Consider the following 17,490-nt stretch of genomic DNA (forward strand, 5'->3'; position numbering starts at 1 on the left):
ATAGTGACCATTTCCCCTTGCTCCTCACCCTCACTGGGGAAATGTTCAGGAGAACACTTAACAACCATGCTACAATAATTCCGCCACCTTGCTGGAACAACAAATTCACCAACATTACTTGGCCAAAAGTGATGTCCAACCCTCACCATGTTAGAGCAATATATCAGATTTTCTTAAATAGTTTGGCTGAGTATGAAGACCAGGCTGTGGGGAATATTCCGATTCTCAAAATACACGACAGCATGACTACTCAGCTACGATGGTTCTTTTATAAAACAAGGCGGTCAAAGCCACATGAAGGGAAAGGGGCACGCAAGGGATGGTTTGACGAGAGGTGCTCAAAGGCTAAGTCTGGGTTAAGAGCAGTAGTAATGTCTGGCTCCCCGGGGGAAATTAAACAAGCTAGGTCCCTATACAAAGTAACTTTGTCTAACGCAAAAAAGCGGTGGGAGGATTCCCTGTGGCAGGAATTATTAGACGCTTCCAGAGAGAAGAATAATAAGCGTTTCTGGGAACTCCTGTCTAAAAGAGAAAATGGAGGTAGGAGTTGCCCCAGCAACCATATTCAACCAGAAAGCTGGGTAGAGCATTTTACTACTCTTTACGCCCTACCAGAGGGCCCAATGGACACCAATGTGGTCCACTCTCCAACAAAATTGTTGGAATCAAATTCCAGCATGGCCCTCCAAGTGGAGGCCCAGTGTGTCCCGGAGGGTTGCCTCATCTTTAAAGTAGAAGAGACCCTTGAGGCTATAAATAGCCTAAAACCTGGCAAAGCACCTGGACCAGATAAGCTTCCTGGAGATCTTTATAGATCGGAACCATATATCTGGTCCTGGTATATTAATGCCATCTCAAATAGCATAGCTGCAGGGGGGCACATTCCAGGTACATGGAAGGGGGCAGAGATCATACCCATTTATAAAAAAGGAAATGCTAATCATCCAGCTAACTATAGGCCAATTAGCCTTATAGACAACCTACAAAAGAGCTTTGCTAAACAAATTTTGCAGAGGCTAATCAATTGGGTTGAGGAGTACCAAATCCTTTCCCATCTACAGGCAGGGTTTCGTGCAAAAACTAGCACGATAGACCAGGTCTTTCGATTGGCCATATTGCATTGGAAATATGTTCTTGTGGCCAAGCAATGCCTGTATGTGGTATTTATAGACCTGCGATCGGCTTTTGATCTGGTCCCGAGAGCCAAACTGTGGGAAGTGCTGGGTAGATTGGGAGTCCCAGAGGATCTATTACTCCTGTTAAAACGACTACATGAGAACACTTACGCCCAAGTGAGGTGGGGTGAACAAGGCAAACTGACAGAGCGGATCCCAATCAGAAGGGGAGTTCGCCGAGGTTGTGTGCTAGCCCCCCTACTGTTTACCATATTTATCAACGAAGTAGTAAAGGCTGTGTCCATAGGCCAGAATGATGCCCCTTCCCTGAATACACAAAAAATCCCCATCCTGCTCTTTGCCGATGATTCACTTCTCATTTCTAAGACACCAATGGGGTTGCAAACCCTTGTTGACCGGTTTAACCAATTTTGTAGCGATCATGGGTTGGAGGTTAATATTAACAAAACCAAACTGATGGTGTTATCCAAGGGACCTAGGAAAAAAAATTCCATTCATATTGAGGGAGTACCGCTGAAGGAAGTAAGCTCTATAGATTACCTAGGAGTTAGGCTAACCAGCAAACTATTATGGGAAGAGCAGATTACAAAAAGTGCAGGGCTCCTACAACACAGAGCCTCATCTATATTGCGTTTCTATCAAAGCACCTCTACCAAAGTCGTTTCCCCAGCAATAAAAATGTATACAGCTAAGGCTCAAAGTGCAGCCCTGTACAGAGCGGAGGTATGGGGTTGCGCTAACTGTAACAAGATCAGTGTGGGGGAAAACAACTTTGCAAGGGCCTTAACTGCATGTCCACGCACCACACCCTTGCTTCCATTATTTCTAGATCTGGGGTTAAGCCGAGTAGCAGATCTAGCTACTCTAAGACCTCTCCTTTATTGGATCAGGTTATGGATAACCCCCAAACTAGATATATATAAGACCGCATTACTCGATCTATTGAAATGCCAGAACGCTAATACTCTACCCTGGATTCGCCATGTGGCCCATTGGCTTCGGCTATTGGGTCTGGGTGATTATTGGGAAAATCCCCATAAATTAGAGAGACTGCATAAAAACGTTTTAAAGTTAACCTATTGGTCTTATGTTAAGGACAACTACATAACCCACAAATCCCACGGCCGCTTAACTAATTCCTTCATTGATATTAAATGGTCCCCAAAGTTTGAATCCTATTTGGATGTTATACCGGATTTGCAGGGCAAGAGCCTATATGCAAGGTTTCGTTTTGGCTCTCTGCCCCTGATGTCATTGATTCATAGGTGGGGGTCGATTAATTTTCCTGATATATGCCCTGCCTGTGGCAGTACTTTCGAAACCATCAAGCATTTCATGTTCTTTTGCCCAGCCTATGCGATTCCGCGATTAAAATGGATCCGCAATATTTGCAGGGACATGGGATTCAAGAACTGCTCTTTGGCTCTACGGGTTCTAAAAAGCCATAATTCAGCCGACGTAATTCTTTCAGTAAGCAAGTATTTAGCAACAGCTTGGCGCATACGATGACATCTCCAAAAAGTAATTTAAGGTCTCATCTCTTATATAGATAAGTTTTAGAGTCATATGTGCAATTTAAGTTATTGTTTTAATGTTTCTACACCTATTTATAGATGTGCATTTATTTACTTAAGAATTATTTGTTATCTTGTTTTATGTGTTTTTATGGTCATTGATCGAACAAAGTTGATGATGACGATGATGATGAATTATTGACCATGTGGTTTGGACAGGGCTTTGGAATAGATTTTTCTCAGACAAATATGTGGGTAATCATCCTGTGTTTCTGCTATTTTATCACTAGTGTTAGCCGCAAAGAGTTATTTTTATGCACCTGTCTGGTATTCGTGCCATTTTAACATGAATCCAATATCCATTTTATTATATAAGTTTTTTATTACACTGTGCTTGTGTTTTTAATGACTTGACAGTGCCTAAATTTGCCTATATGATTGTGCCGGGAGCAGGCTCTCCATGTCAAAGTATGCCATCTAAATTATCAAGAAACCGTATTATTATGTAACATCAACCTAGCACTTTAAATTTTCAAATCTTGGGTCGGATAGTTTGCATTTATCCTGATGATGGTATCACCTGGGGAATTTGAATCTGAAACCACCTCATATTGTTTTAAGAGCTTTTAAATATTTGTATTATTCTAACATTATGAAGCAGACGTCTTAGAAACCTTGATATCTAAATGTTAAGTTATGTATTGGGAATAATGGTGGACCATAGTAGGCCATGGCTCATGACTGTTTTTTTTTTTTTTTTTAAAGAATTTGAAGGTTTTAGAGAAGCTATTTTTATTTTAAATTTTATTTTATTTTAAGCCAGTGTCAAAGCATAATGGAACAAACGCACCCTCTTTGTACGATTTAATGTGTAACTTTTATGACCTATGGTCGAATAAAGTATAATATATAAACCAAGAAAATATATTTTTCAATATAAAAACCTATTGGCCTGGAGTAAGTCTTTGAGGGTGTGTTCCTCATTTATTGCCTGTGTGTGTACAACAAATGCTTAACACTACCCTCTGATAAGCCTACTGCTCGACCACACTACCACAAAATAGAGCATTAGAATATCTCTTTTTGCCACTATCTTACCTCTAAGGGGAACCTTTGGACTCTGTGCACACTATCTCTCACTTTGAGATAGTATATACAGAACCAACTTCACAGTGGATTCACTCAAGGTAGCAGTGTGGCAGTGGATTCACTCAAGCTAGACGTGTGGGCAGTGGATTCACTCAAGCTAGACGTGTGGGCAGTGGATTCACTCAAGCTAGACGTGTGGGCAGTGGATTCACTCAAGCTAGACGTGTGGGCAGTGGATTCACTCAAGCTAGACGTGTGGGCAGTAGATTCATAGGAGCTATGCTTGTGGGCTGTAGATTCACAGTAGCTACACATATAGGCAGTAGATTCACAGGAGCTAGATGTGTGGGCAGTAGATTCACACAAGGTAGCGGTGTGGGCAGTAGATTCACACAAGGTAGCCGTGTGGACAGTAGATTCACACAAGGTAGCGGTGTGGACAGTAGATTCACACAAGGTAGCGGTGTGGACAGTAGATTCACACAAGGTAGCGGTGTGGGCAGTAGATTCACACAAGGGTGTGGTGTGGGCAGTAGATTCACACAAGGGTGCGGTGTGGGCAGTAGATTCACACAAGGGTGCCGTGTGGGCAGTAGATTCACACAAGGGTGCGGTGTGGGCAGTAGATTCACACAAGGGTGCGGTGTGGGCAGTAGATTCACACAAGGGTGCGGTGTGGGCAGTAGATTCACACAAGGGTGCGGTGTGGGCAGTAGATTCACACAAGGGTGCGGTGTGGACAGTAGATTCACACAAGGTAGCAGTGTGGACAGTAGATTCACACAAGGTAGCAGTGTGGACAGTAGATTCACACAAGGTAGCGGTGTGGACAGTAGATTCACACAAGGTAGCGGTGTGGACAGTAGATTCACACAAGGTAGCGGTGTGAGCAGCAGACTCCCACAAGGTAGAGGTGTGGGCACAAGATTCACAGGAGCGAGATTGGTGGGCAGTAGATTCACTCAAGGTTGCAGTGTGGGCAGTAGAATTCACACAAGGTATCGGTGTGGGCAGTAGATTCACACAAGGTAGCAGTGTGGGCAGGAGATTCACACAAGGTAGCGGTGTGGGCAGGAGATTCACACAAGGTAGCGGTGTGGGCAGGAGATTCACACAAGGTAGCGGTGTGGGCAGGAGATTCACACAAGGTAGCGGTGTGGGCAGGAGATTCACACAAGGTAGGGGTGTGGACAGTGTGAGCAGTAGATTCACACAAGGTAGCGGTGTGAGCAGTAGATTCACACAAGGTAGCGGTGTGAGCAGTAGATTCACACAAGGTAGCGGTGTGAGCAGTAGATTCACACAAGGTAGCGGTGTGAGCAGTAGATTCACACAAGGTAGCGGTGTGGACAGTGTGAGCAGTAGATTCACACAAGGTGGCGGTGTGAGCAGTAGATTCACAGAAGCTAGAGCCCACCTGCCTCATCCTGCTGTTGCAGTTGTACCATCCTGTTACCCCCAGATGAGAATCTCGAAGAACCACCTTTTAGATATGTGCCACAGGGAACCTAGCATTGCTGATGCTGCCATCATCTGCAGATTTAACTGCCAGTTCTTGCTAAGTTCCCCTTCCCGAGTCAGCTATCAACAAGTTTCAATGTGTTGAGAATATGGCCCCCTGACTGATGAGCTTCTGGGCACGGGATAGGCTCAGAGGCTGGCCATGCACAGTACAGGCTGCCCACTTCTAGAAGGATCCATTATAAGGTGCACTGCTTTGTCCACACAAACTAATGTGAAACAGGCTTGGTGCAGCTGATGTGTTTTCTTCAAAGTCTAGTGCTATGTTTGCTCTGGCGCTCACTCTGGCTATCAGTCCTCCGATTCAGAAGGGCCTGGTGGACAGGCAAGCATGGACGGGGGACATCACTCCTTTTTGTATCTTCTGCTATTTGGAACTGACTCAGTCTTGGCCTTTGCAAAATAGAGAACAGTTGTTTGGGACGTCTAAATATTCATCCATTTTATTGGTCATCTTCATCCCTTTCTGGTGTTGTTAGCAAGATGCCTTCGGGTGTTTGCTGCTCTTTAGAAGTAAAAAAAAAAAGCCAACTCCTCCTTGCAGGCGCAGGTTTTCAGTATGTGTAGTGGGTGCGCTCGGGCACTAACACACAACCAGTGGCAATTTTAGATGATGGTCACCCGAGGGACGGCCCGGGTGTCTGATGACAGCCCTACGGGTAGACTGAGAGATAGCTCTGCTATGTGAAGCCTGAACATATAATTTATGTCTACCCAGGAGCACTCCTCTGCCGCCGAAACACCTAGGATCAGCTCCTCCGGGTGCATCACAAGCAGGTGTAGAATTTGCTCCAACGTACGCCTTGTGTAAGCTTCTCTAGGTTTGTGCCTGTGCTGAGGCTGTACACTAGCACCCCCCTTGTATGAACATTACATCACTGTGTCCTGCCTGGCCAAACTAGTGTAGTGTGCCAGCGAGATGCTTGTGAAACCCTGTCCTGCTGCCAAGCTAAGGCTTGCTCCATCAACACCACCATAACTGATATGGTGTACAAGCATCGCACAATGAACCACAACTATGTGCTCCGCACAGCTCCACCTTAGACAATGACCAACTTCACAGCTGTCCCTCTGTACGCGGCTTTTGCTCATCGTTCAAATTAGTACAGCAACTTAGGAGAAGATGGTCATTCTTTTTAAAGGACTTTTGGAGAAATTCTCAACAAATGTTGCCTTTAATAGCACCCACGGCCCTGTGGATTTAAAAGCAGTGATATTGTGGTGGATTTGACATTGTGCTGGGGCTTCAGGACAGAACTGGAAGCACGTTTGTTAAACACAGGCTAAGAGCCGATGTTTCTGCTGAAGGGACCTCTTGCCAGGGCACTGCCCCTCTGTGGCACATTCTATGCCCTCTGCAGCTTGAGGGAACACCTGCATCCTTTGCACCCTGGGACACTATTTGCTGCACAGTTATTTAACAGCACCTGCCTTTGACAGTTTTAGGCCTGGGGGGCGCATCTCAAGGGTCTCATGTGAGAACTGCTTAATGGGGGCGTTCACAAATCAGTTACTTTCATTCACATTAGCCGGGAATCCTGGAGAATTAACAGGTGGCCATGCGGCCATCTGGTCGGCACTCATTCAATCTCTGTAGGGGTCCAAGAGGCTCATGAATCACCTCCTGCAATCAGGTGCATTAACCCAAAAGCCTCAATATTGTGAGACCTGGACGCGCGGGGCCTTAAAAAACCTTATGTGGCAATGTCTTGAACAGACTGCAAAATGCACCTTTGGTGAACCATCATGAGGGAGCATCCTTCAGAGAAAGAAATTAAAAATATTTGATAAGCTCATTGCCAATTCACAGAAGGATTTTTGTAAAAGGGACAGTTATCTTGTAATAACTTGGTGAAATGGATCTAAAGTGTTTTGCACAGAGTTCCTTAGAAGCTGCTTTTTAATAGTCTAACCACTCTTGGCCGTTTTTAAAGATCTTTCAGTAGCCTGTAACCAGGGCCAAACCCAGTAAAACGCGTTTATTGTAATAAGGATAACTCTGTCCAATTGTTTGAAGTGTTAGCCCCTGCTCCAATGGCCAATGTGTTGTTAGCCCCTCCTCCAATGTCCAATGTGTTGTTAGCCCCACCTCCATTGGCCAATGTGTTGTTAGCCCCACCTCCATTGGCCAATGTGTTGTTAGCCCCACCTCCATTGGCCAATGTGTTGTTAGCCCCACCTATGTGGTAGGCCCACCTTGTAGGAAGGTAGCCTCTTTCTAGCTTGGTTACCCCCACTTTTGGCCTGTTTGTGAGTGTATGTCAGGGTGTTTTCACTGTCTCACTGGGATCCTGCCAGCCAGGGCCCAGTGCTCATAGTGAAAACCCTATATTGTCAGTATGTTTGATATGTGTCACTGGGATCCTGCTAGCCAGGACCCCAGTGCTCATAGTTTGTGTCCTATATGGGTTCCCTGAGTGGTGCCTAACTGTCTCACTGAGGCTCTGCTAACCAGAACCTCAGTGTTTATGCTCTCTCTGTCACTGCAGACTAGTGACCAATTTCACCAATTCACATTGGCATACTGGAACACCCATATAATTCCTGAGTATATGGTACTGAGGTACCCAGGGTATTGGGGTTCCAGGAGATCCCTATGGGCTGCAGCATTTCTCTTGCCACCCATAGGGAGCACAGACAATTCTTACACAGGACTGCCACTGCAGCCTGAGTGAAATAACGTCCACGTTATTTCACAGCCATTTTACACTGCACTTAAGTAACTTATAAGTCACCTATATGTCTAACCCTCACTTAGTGAAGGTTAGGTGCAAAGTTATTAAGTGTGAGGGCACCCTAGCACTAGCCAAGGTGCCCCCACATTGTTCAGGGCAATTTCCCTGGACTTTGCGAGTGCGGGGACACCATTACACGCGTGAACTACATATAGGTCAATTCTAATATGTAGCTTCACAATGGTAACTCCGAACATGGCCATGTAACCTGTCTAAGATCATAGAATTGTTCCCCCCCCCCCTCCCCAGCCAAATCTGGTATTGGGGTGCCAATACCACGCATCCCCGGGGCTCCAGCATGGACCCTGGGTACTGCCAAACTAGCTCTCAGGGGCTTTCTCTGCAGCTACTGCTGCTGCCAACCCTCAGACAGGTTTCTGCCCTCTTGGGGTCTAGGTAGCCCAGTCCCAGGAAGGCAGAACAAAGGATTTCCTCTGAGAGAGGGTGTTACACCCTCTCCATTTGGAAATAGGTGTTAAGGGCTGGGGAGGAGTAGCCTCCCCCAACCTCTGGAAATGCTTTGAAGGGCACAGATGGTGCCCTCCTTGCATAAACCAGTCTACACCGGTTCAGGGATCCCCCAGCCCCTACTCTGGCATGAAACTGGACAAAGGAAAGGGGAGTGACCACTCCCCTGTCCATCACCACCCCAGGGGTGGTGCCCAGAGCTCCTCCAGTCTGTCCCAGACCTCTGCCATCTTGAATGCAGAGGTGTGAGGGCACAATGGAGACCTCTGAGTGGCCAGTGCCAGGAGGTGACGTCAGAGACCCCTCCTGATAGGCTCTTACCTGGTTAGGTAGCCAATCCTCCTCTGAGGGATATTTAGGGTCTCTCCTGTGGGTTTCTCTTCAGATAATGAATGCAAGAGCTCAGAGTTCCTCTGCATCTCCCTCTTCGACTTCTGCCAAGGATCGACCGCTGACTGCTCCAGGACGCCTGCACAACCCCAACAAAGTAGCAAGACGACTACCAGCAAAATTGTAGTGCCTAATCCTGCCGGCTTTCTCAACTGTTTCCTGGTGGTGCATGCTCGGAGGGCTGTCTGCCTTCACCCTGCACTGGAAGCCAAGAAGAAATCTCCTGTGGGTCGACTGAATCTTCCCCCGCTAACGCAGGCGCCAAACTTCTGCATCACCAGTCCTCTGGGTCCCCTCTCATCTTGACACGCATGGTCCCTGGAACACAGGAGCTGGATCCAAGTATCCCCGACAGTCCAGTGGTCCTTCTGTCCAGATTTGGTGGAAGTAAGTCCTTGCGTCCCCACGCCAGACAGCAATCCTGTGTACTGCATGATCTGCAGCTGCTAGGGCTTCTGTGCACTTTTGCACGGATTCCTTCATGCACAGCATAGCCCAGGTTCCCAGCACTCCATCCTGCATTGCTCAACTCGCTGAGTTGACCATCGGCTTCGTGGGACCTTCTTTTGTTGTGTTGAGACGACCGCCGTGCTCAGATTTCTTGAACGCCTGTTCAAATGCTTCTGCGGGTGCTGCCTGCTTCTGCATGGGCTCTCTCTCTCGCTGAGCGCCCCCTCTGTCTCCTCCAAGGGGCGAACTCCTGGTCCTTCCTGGGCCCAGGCAGCACCCATAATTTTCAACCACGACTCTTTCATCTAGCAAGGCTTGTTTGCAGTCTTTCTGTGTGGAAACAACTCTACATCCTCCAGCACGCCGTGGGACATCTTCTGACCAAAGGATAAGTTCCTGGCACCTTCTGTTGTTGCAGAATCTTCGGCTTCTTCCACTGGGAGGAAGCCCTTTTGCACCTTCATCCGGGGTTTAGTGGGTCCTGCCCCACTCCCCACTACCCCCCCTCCCCCGGACACTTGCGTGACTCTTTGACTTGGTCCCCCTCCTTTTCAGGCCCTCAAGTCCAGGAATCCGTCTTCAGTGCTTTGCAGTCAGTTGCTGTCTTTGCAGAATCCCCTATCTCGACTTTACTGTCTTTCTGGGGTAGTAGGGTAACGTTACTCCTACTTTTCAGGGTCTTGGGTTGGGGTATCGTGGACACCCTAGTGTTTTCTTACACTCCCAGCGACTCTACACACTACACTAGGCGTGGGGTCCATTCGTGGTTCGCATTCCACTTTTGGAGTATATGTTTTGTGTTGCCCCTAGGCCTATTGTGTCCTATTGCATTCTATTGTGTTCTACAGTGTTTGCACTATTTTTCTAACTGTTTACTTACCTGATTTTGGTTTGTGTGTTTATTTTGTGTATTTTACTTACCTCCTAAGGGAGTATATCCTCTGAGATACTTTTGGAATATTGTCACTAAAATACAGTACCTTTATTTTTAGTAACTAGGAGTATTGTCTTTCTTATGATATAATACCTATATGATACAAGTGGTATTGCATGAGCTTTGCATGTCTCATAGTTCAGCCTTGGCTGCTCTGCTATAGCTACCTCTATCAGCCTAAGCTGCAAGATCAATACTAATCTACTAATAAGGGATAACTGGACCTGGCACAAAGAGTAAGTACCACAAGGTACCCACCATAAGCCAGGCCAGATTCCTACACACCTCCACTGGCTGATGTGTTAGCCCCACCTCCATTGGCTGATGCGTTGTTAGCCCCACCTCCATTGGCCGATGTGTAAGCCCCACCTATGTGGTAGGCCCACCTCCACTGGCTTATATGTTAGCCCCATCTATGTGTTAGCCCACCTCCACTGGCTGATGTGTTAGCCCTACCTCCATTGGTCGATGTGTTGTTAGCCCCACCTATGTGGTAGGCCCACCTCCACTGGCTGATGTGTTGTTAGGCCCACTTCCACTGGCTGATGTATTCGCCACAACCCCACCTTGAAGATTGGGTCTAGTTAGGCCCCTCACATCAGTCAAACAATTTCATTAGGTAATAAGGATCTTGACATGGAGGCCTTAGCTATGTCCACGGGCCGTCCCTGGGGCCGTCCACGGGGCTGTCCATGGGACCGTCCACTGGGCTGACCACAGGGCTGTGCATGGGGGCCGTCCATGGGGCAGTCTATGGGGGCGTCCACGGGGCTGTGCATGGGGCCGTCTACGGCGTTGACCATGGGGCCATCCACGGGGGCGTCCACGGGGCTGTGCACGGTCTACGGGGCTGTCCACGGGGGCGTCCACGGGGAAATCTTCAGGGTCTTCACACACTAACACTACAATCCTACTTGGGTCCAAACTCCAGCACAGAGGGGATGCAGGCTTCTGCTTTCACCATTTCGTGTTTTTGTACATTTGTAAATTTTTCTTGGGTTTAAGGTGCTTTTTTCTTTCACAGAGTAAAGCACTCATTCAACATACATCCTATTAAAGCCACTACGGGCGGGGGGCGCTTGAGGACAAAGGTGGCCTGAGACGCATTCATTCTGCAGAGCGCAGTCCCTGGTCCGTGGGCTCCTCAGGTGGACCAGGGACAGCACCTTCCGAAGTGGGGAGCGGGTCACAAACATGAGCTGAAGGTACCAACGAGGATTACTGAGACGTGTTCTACATATCAAGATGGCAGAGGTTTAACATCATGCATCTTATACGTGCAATATGTGTGGCGCGAAGCGCATTGCGCAAGCTGTACCCGTACTGTACAGTACTGAGCAGAGCTGTACCCGTACTGTACAGTACTGAATAGAGCTGTAAATCACTAAAAGAGGGGGTAATGCGGAGTAAATGGCACTCTATATCCCACCAATTATATCTAATGCTATGTAACGTTGCTGCTAAAGGAGAGCTACCCCCACTAAAGGCCTACACGATAACTAAAATTACCCACACCAATCAGTCTTAGCAGCATACGTTTGAAGTCTCAAACCCTAATATCCAACTTAATGTTGAAATTAAATATAGAAACCTCTTCCAAGTCGTTCAAATGACAAAATATTTTAATTTCTCTTATCACAACCCTCCAAATCGTCACACATTTATGTAATGTTCCAATTCGCATAAAAAAACATCCCAATATCTTGTTTACTACTCCATTAGTCTAGTCCATAGTCCAACATGCTGTCAGTAAATCATCAATCCATCAGAAATTTGAGTGATATTCCAATTCACATCAATCATCACAATATCTTTTTCAAATTTCCATTGGTCAGGTCCATTGTCTGATATTCAATCAGTTAAATCATCCTTTATGCCAAGCCAACACATGTTTGATCTTAGGAGTACCTTTAGACTTCCTCAGGACTTCCTGAACGGTATCTTCAAATATAATGTGCTGCCCCTTTGTTTACCAAGTCAATGATTTCATATTTCCTTAACACTGGGGGTCGTGTGACTGACTAAACACCATCGTGAGTACGCTGGAACTGCCAAAGACAAAAGGATGATTTAACTGATTGAATATCAGACAATGGACCTGATGGATTGATGATTTACTGATAGGATGTTGGACTATGAACTGAATAGAGCTGTAGTTGGTGCACATGGGGTCTCTCTGGGTTTTAAAGTGCTGCACGCATTGAAACAGCCTTTCTGCAGCTTTACACCCGGAGTGCACGCTTCAAATCCTGCATGAAAATAGACCGTGGATTACATTTTTATTTTTTCACTTCCTTATTTATTGCACTTCAGCTTCCTTTCAGCTATCTGCTGTTTGTTTTTGTTTTAATCTATTTTTTGAAGCCACATCACTGCTAACTAATACTACCCATTAATTCCAGGGAGTATTGCGTCTTGGAGCCCCCTCGAGTGATCACAGCTAATCCATTCCTGCCCCTCAAAGAAGCTGGATGAGTAAATGCAAGGAGTGGTTTCCTTTAGAAGCCAGTGCTAACTCCGATAGCCAGGGGGCTGACCACTGACTTGGGGCTCCTGCGTGGCGCGCTGCTCCCCCTAAAGCGCTTCAACGCATCATCAGAAAGCTCTATATAGATGCAATTTGAATTCAGTTAGAACTGTGTAGACTGTATTCAGAGTCCCTCATGTAAGCCTTTGACTGCTCAGCCTCGCTATCCTGAGGGAGTTAACTGCTACGTTGGGGGTAGTCACTCTTCCAGTTCGGGGTCTGTAGGAAGTTGGCTCTGTATGTACTATTTCAAAGTAAGAAATAGCATGCACAGAGTCCAAGGGGTCCCCTTAGAGGTAAGATAGTGGCAAAAAGAGATCATTCTAATGCTCTATTTTGTGGTAGTGTGGTCGAGCAGTAGGCTTATCAGAGGGTAGTGTTAAGCATTTGTTGTACACACACAAGCAATAATTGAGGAACACACACTCAAAGACTTAACGCCAGGCCAATAGTTTTTATATAGAAAAATATATTTTCTTATTTTATTTTAAGAACCACAGGTTCAAGATTTACAGTTCATACTTTAAATTAAGGTACTTCACTTAGATACTTTAGGAACTTTGAATGAAAGCAATATCACATACAGTCTTTGTAAAAATGGCAATAAGCTATTTTCAAAGTGGACACTGCAATAATCAACAGTTCCTGGGGGAGGTAACTAAAGGTTAGATTATGAGTTAAGTAAAAACACTTACAAGTCTCAGTTCTGGGGCACAGGCAGCCCACCCTTGGGGGTTCAAGGCAACCCCAAAGTTACCACACCAGCAGCTCAGGGCCGGTCAGGTGCAGAGGTCAAAGAGGTGCCCAAAACACATAGCCGCCTACGGAGAACAGGGGTGGTCTGGTTCCAGTCTGCCAGCAGGTAAGTACCCGTGTTCTCGGGGGCAGACCAGGGGGGTTTTGTAGAGCACTGGAGGGGACACAAGTAGGCACACAAAACACACCCTCAGTGGCACAGGGGCGGCCGGGTGCAGTGTGCAAAGCAGGCGTCGGGTTTTGTGTAGCTTTCAATGGAGGGACCCGGGGGTCACTAGCAGTGCAGACAGGCACAGGGGAGGCTTCTCGGGACAGCCACCACCTGGGCAAGTCAGAGGGTCGCCTGGGGGTCACTCCTGCACTGAGGTTCGGTTCCTTCAGGTCCTGGGGGCTGCAGGTGCAGTGCTGGTTCCAGGTGTCGGGTCCCTTGTTGCAGGCAGTCGCGCTCAGGGGGAGCCTCTGGATTCTCTCTGCAGGCGTCGCTGTGGGGGCTCAGAGGGTCATCTCTGGTTACTCACGGGCTCGCAGTCGCCAGGGAGTCCTCCCTGAAGTGTTGATTCTCTGAATCTCGAGCCGGGGGCGTCGGGTGCAGAGTGAGAAGTCTCACGCTTCCGGCGGGAAACGTGCAGTCTTTGGAAGTTGCTTCTTTGTTGCAAAGAAGTAGCTGGTTTTGAACAGGGCCGCTGTTCAGGGGAGTTCCTTGGTCCTGTAGTCCAGGGTAGTACTCCGAGGCTTCAGAGGTCGCTAGTCTCTGTCGAATGCATCGCTGGTTGCAGGTTTTCAAAGTTGGAGACAGGCCGGTAGGGCTGGGGCCAAAGCAGTTGTCTTCCTCCTCCTTCTCTGCAGGCTTTTAGGTCAGCAGTCCTTCTTGTTTCTTCAGGTTGCAGGAATCTGATTTCCTGGGATCTGGGGTGCCCCTAAATACTACATTTAGGGGTGTGTTTAGGTCTGAGAGGGCAGTAGCCAATGGCTACTGTCCTGGAGAGTGGCTACACCCTCTTTGTGCCTCCTCCCTGTGGGGCGGGGGGGGGGCACATCCCTAATCCTATTGGGGGAATCCTCCAAAACTAAGATGGAGGATTTCTAAAGGCAGGGGTCACCTCAGCTCAGGACACCTTAGGGGCTGTCCTGACTGGTGGGTGACTCCTCCTTGTTTTTCTCATTATCTCCTCCAGCTTTGTTGCCAAAAGTGGTGTCAGAGGCCGGAGAGGCGGGCATCTCTACTAGCTGGGCACTGTAACAAAAGGGGTGAGCCTTTGAGGCTCACCGCCAGGTGTTACAGTTCCTGCAGGGGGAGGTGTGAAGCACCTCCCCCCAGTACAGGCTTTGTTCCTGGCCACAGAGTGACAAAGGCACTCTCCGTATGTGGCCAGCAACTTGTCTGGTGTGTGGCAGGCTGGCAGAAACTGGTCAGCCTACACTAGAAGTCAGATTGGTATTCAGGGGGCATCTCTAAGATGCCCGCTGGGTGTATGTTACAATAAATTGCACACTGGCATCAGTGTGCATTTATTGTGCTGAGAAGTTTGATACCAAACTTCCCAGTTTTCACTGTAGCCATTATGGAACTGTGGAGTTCTTGTTTGACAAACTCCCAGATCATATACTCTTATGGCTACCCCGCACTTACAATGTCTAAGGTTTTGCTTAGACACTGTAGGGGCATAGTGCTCATGCACATATGCCCTCACCTGTGGTATAGTGCACCCTGGCATAGGGCTGTAAGGCCTGCTAGAGGGGTGACTTACCTATGCCACAGGCAGTGTGAGGTTGGCATGGCACTCTGAGGGGAGTGCCATGTCGACTTAGTCACTTTCTCCCCACCAGCACATACAAGGTGTGAGGCAGTGTGCATGTGCTGAGTGAGGAGTCCCCAGGGTGGCATAAGACATGCTGCACCCCTTAGAGACCTTCCCTGGCATCAGGGCCCTTGGTACCAGGGTTACTAGTTATAAGGCACTTATCTGAGTGCCAGGGTTGTGCCAATTGTGGAGAGAAAGGTACAGTTTAGGGAAAGAACACTGGTGCTGGGGTCCCAGCACACCTTCAATCAAAACTTAGCATCAGCAAAGGCAAAAAGTTAGGGGGTAACCATGCCAAGGAGGCATTTCCTTACAGGGTCCAATAGTACCGTGTCCCTAGGACACAGGCGGTGAACTGCAGTGTCCATCACCAATACTGGTCAGTAACCCAGACTGCCCAACACCGAAAAAAAAATCTCACAACTAGTGCACGGAGAGGATTCTGCACTCGCAGAGCCACACAATGCCTTCTACAGCACTTTGTGTAATACACAACCGTCTTCAATCGCCGGAGGTCTCCTACGTCTCGTATTGAGTCCCAGATCATGGGAGCACCATCTCAGGAGGATCGCTTTACTCTCTTGGGCTTTGGGAAGGATGAGATTTCAGGGCGCTAATCTGTGCTCCGAAGTTGGCACTGGTCCTGGATTAGAGAGGATGGCCTTCTGATGGAAGAGGCAACAACTGACAAAGGTAGATGGCACTTGGGGGGCCTAGTCTGGTTCCAGCATCACTTCCTATGCATCTACGTAATGTAGCCTTTGTAAACATGGAAGCAACAGCAAGATGGCATGCAATGTAATGCCAGCCTCTGATAAAGAGTACACTTAGCAAACCAGAGGCTCCAAGCCCAGTCTGCCACACTTTAGGCCTCCAGATCAGATGAACGGGATCCAGAGGATCCCAGCGAGTGCCTTCCAAAGGAAAACTCCACTAAAACCCGTGGCGGTGGAGATAAACGCACCCTGTGACCATGCTTGGCACCAGTGGGCAGCTTGCCAGCCAACCATCATCATTCTCAACGTAGGTAGGAAGAGTCCATTGTTACCACCACGGCCTAATTGGAGGGATCCAGCAGGGAACTGTGGTGAAAGCAATCCTGTGGTGAGGAAGCGGTCTGCGGTTAATCTCTGCTCTACAAGGACATAGTAAACGAGCGCAGCTCACCTCGATGGAACAGCTCCTCCGCCAACGCCGCTGTGATCCCATCAATCTCCTGCAGATGAAAGCAGGACACAGCAGTTACCACTCAGCTCTCACTTAGACTCGTCACACCGATGCCCTGGGACAGGGTGGGCATCTGCACTTCGAGGCACTTCAAAGCTCCCACTCACACAGTCTTAGGTCTGTGATTAAGGTTAGAGTCTGAGATGTTCTATTAACTTATGTTTGTCTCGAAGGAGGAGATTTCACACCTTCAGGACAAAAGAAAGAACAATTTTCAAGAGCCTCAAGTGAGCTGGATGGTCCCTCGTCCACAGAATTATCAGCTATTCTGCTAACACTTGCAGTCAATTAAACTAAGGGCCTGATTTAGAGTTTGGTGGAGTGATTATTCAGTCACAACAATGACAGATAGCCCGTCCATCGAAATCGAAATCCCATTACATCCAATGGAATTTAGATTTCGGCGGACAGGATATCGGTCTCCGTTGTGACGGAATAAACTGTTCGCTAAACTCTAAATCAGGCACGAAGTATTTTTGAATGATTAACAGCGGAGGAGCCACCCACCCTCCTTTGGCCAGACTCAACTACCTCATAAATTAGTCGCACCCCCCCCCCAGACGCACATCAGTCGCACCCCCCCCCCCCCCCAGACGCACATCAGTCTCACCTGCCTCCCCCAGGTACAGGTACGTCGGTCTCACCTACCTCCCCCAGGTACGTCGGTCTCACCTGCCTCCCCCAGGTACGTCGGTCTCACCTGCCTCCCCCAGGTACCTGATCACAAGGAAGCTTTTACTTTTGGGGTCCCCCTAGCAGACCTCTTCCCCACTCATGGCTCCTCATGGAGGCGTCCCCAGGTGCGAGATCCAACCAGATGCCTGCTTTTAGATGGGTGTTCAGAAGAGACCACCCCTCAGACACTCAAAAGAACCGAATCTTGCAAGGGCCTCCACTTGTGAGGGCTCCTGATAGTCTGAAGCAAATCCTAGGGGAAGCCT

At 48.0% G+C, this 17,490-nt stretch overlaps 1 protein-coding gene across 4 annotated transcripts in view; it reads right to left on the minus strand.

The window, feature by feature from the left end:
* The window catches only part of NISCH (nischarin), a 246,820-nt gene that overhangs the window by 192,882 nt on the left and 36,448 nt on the right, over positions 1 to 17,490 (minus strand). For all 4 annotated transcript variants that reach the window (XM_069206092.1, XM_069206093.1, XM_069206095.1 and 1 more), the window contains exon 4: positions 16,490 to 16,538. In XM_069206092.1, the coding sequence (XP_069062193.1) occupies positions 16,490 to 16,538 (49 nt within the window). The remainder of the gene's footprint in view (positions 1 to 16,489; positions 16,539 to 17,490) is intronic.

This window comes from Pleurodeles waltl, chromosome 9 (assembly GCF_031143425.1).
Source record: "Pleurodeles waltl isolate 20211129_DDA chromosome 9, aPleWal1.hap1.20221129, whole genome shotgun sequence".
NCBI classification, from domain to species: domain Eukaryota; kingdom Metazoa; phylum Chordata; class Amphibia; order Caudata; family Salamandridae; genus Pleurodeles; species Pleurodeles waltl.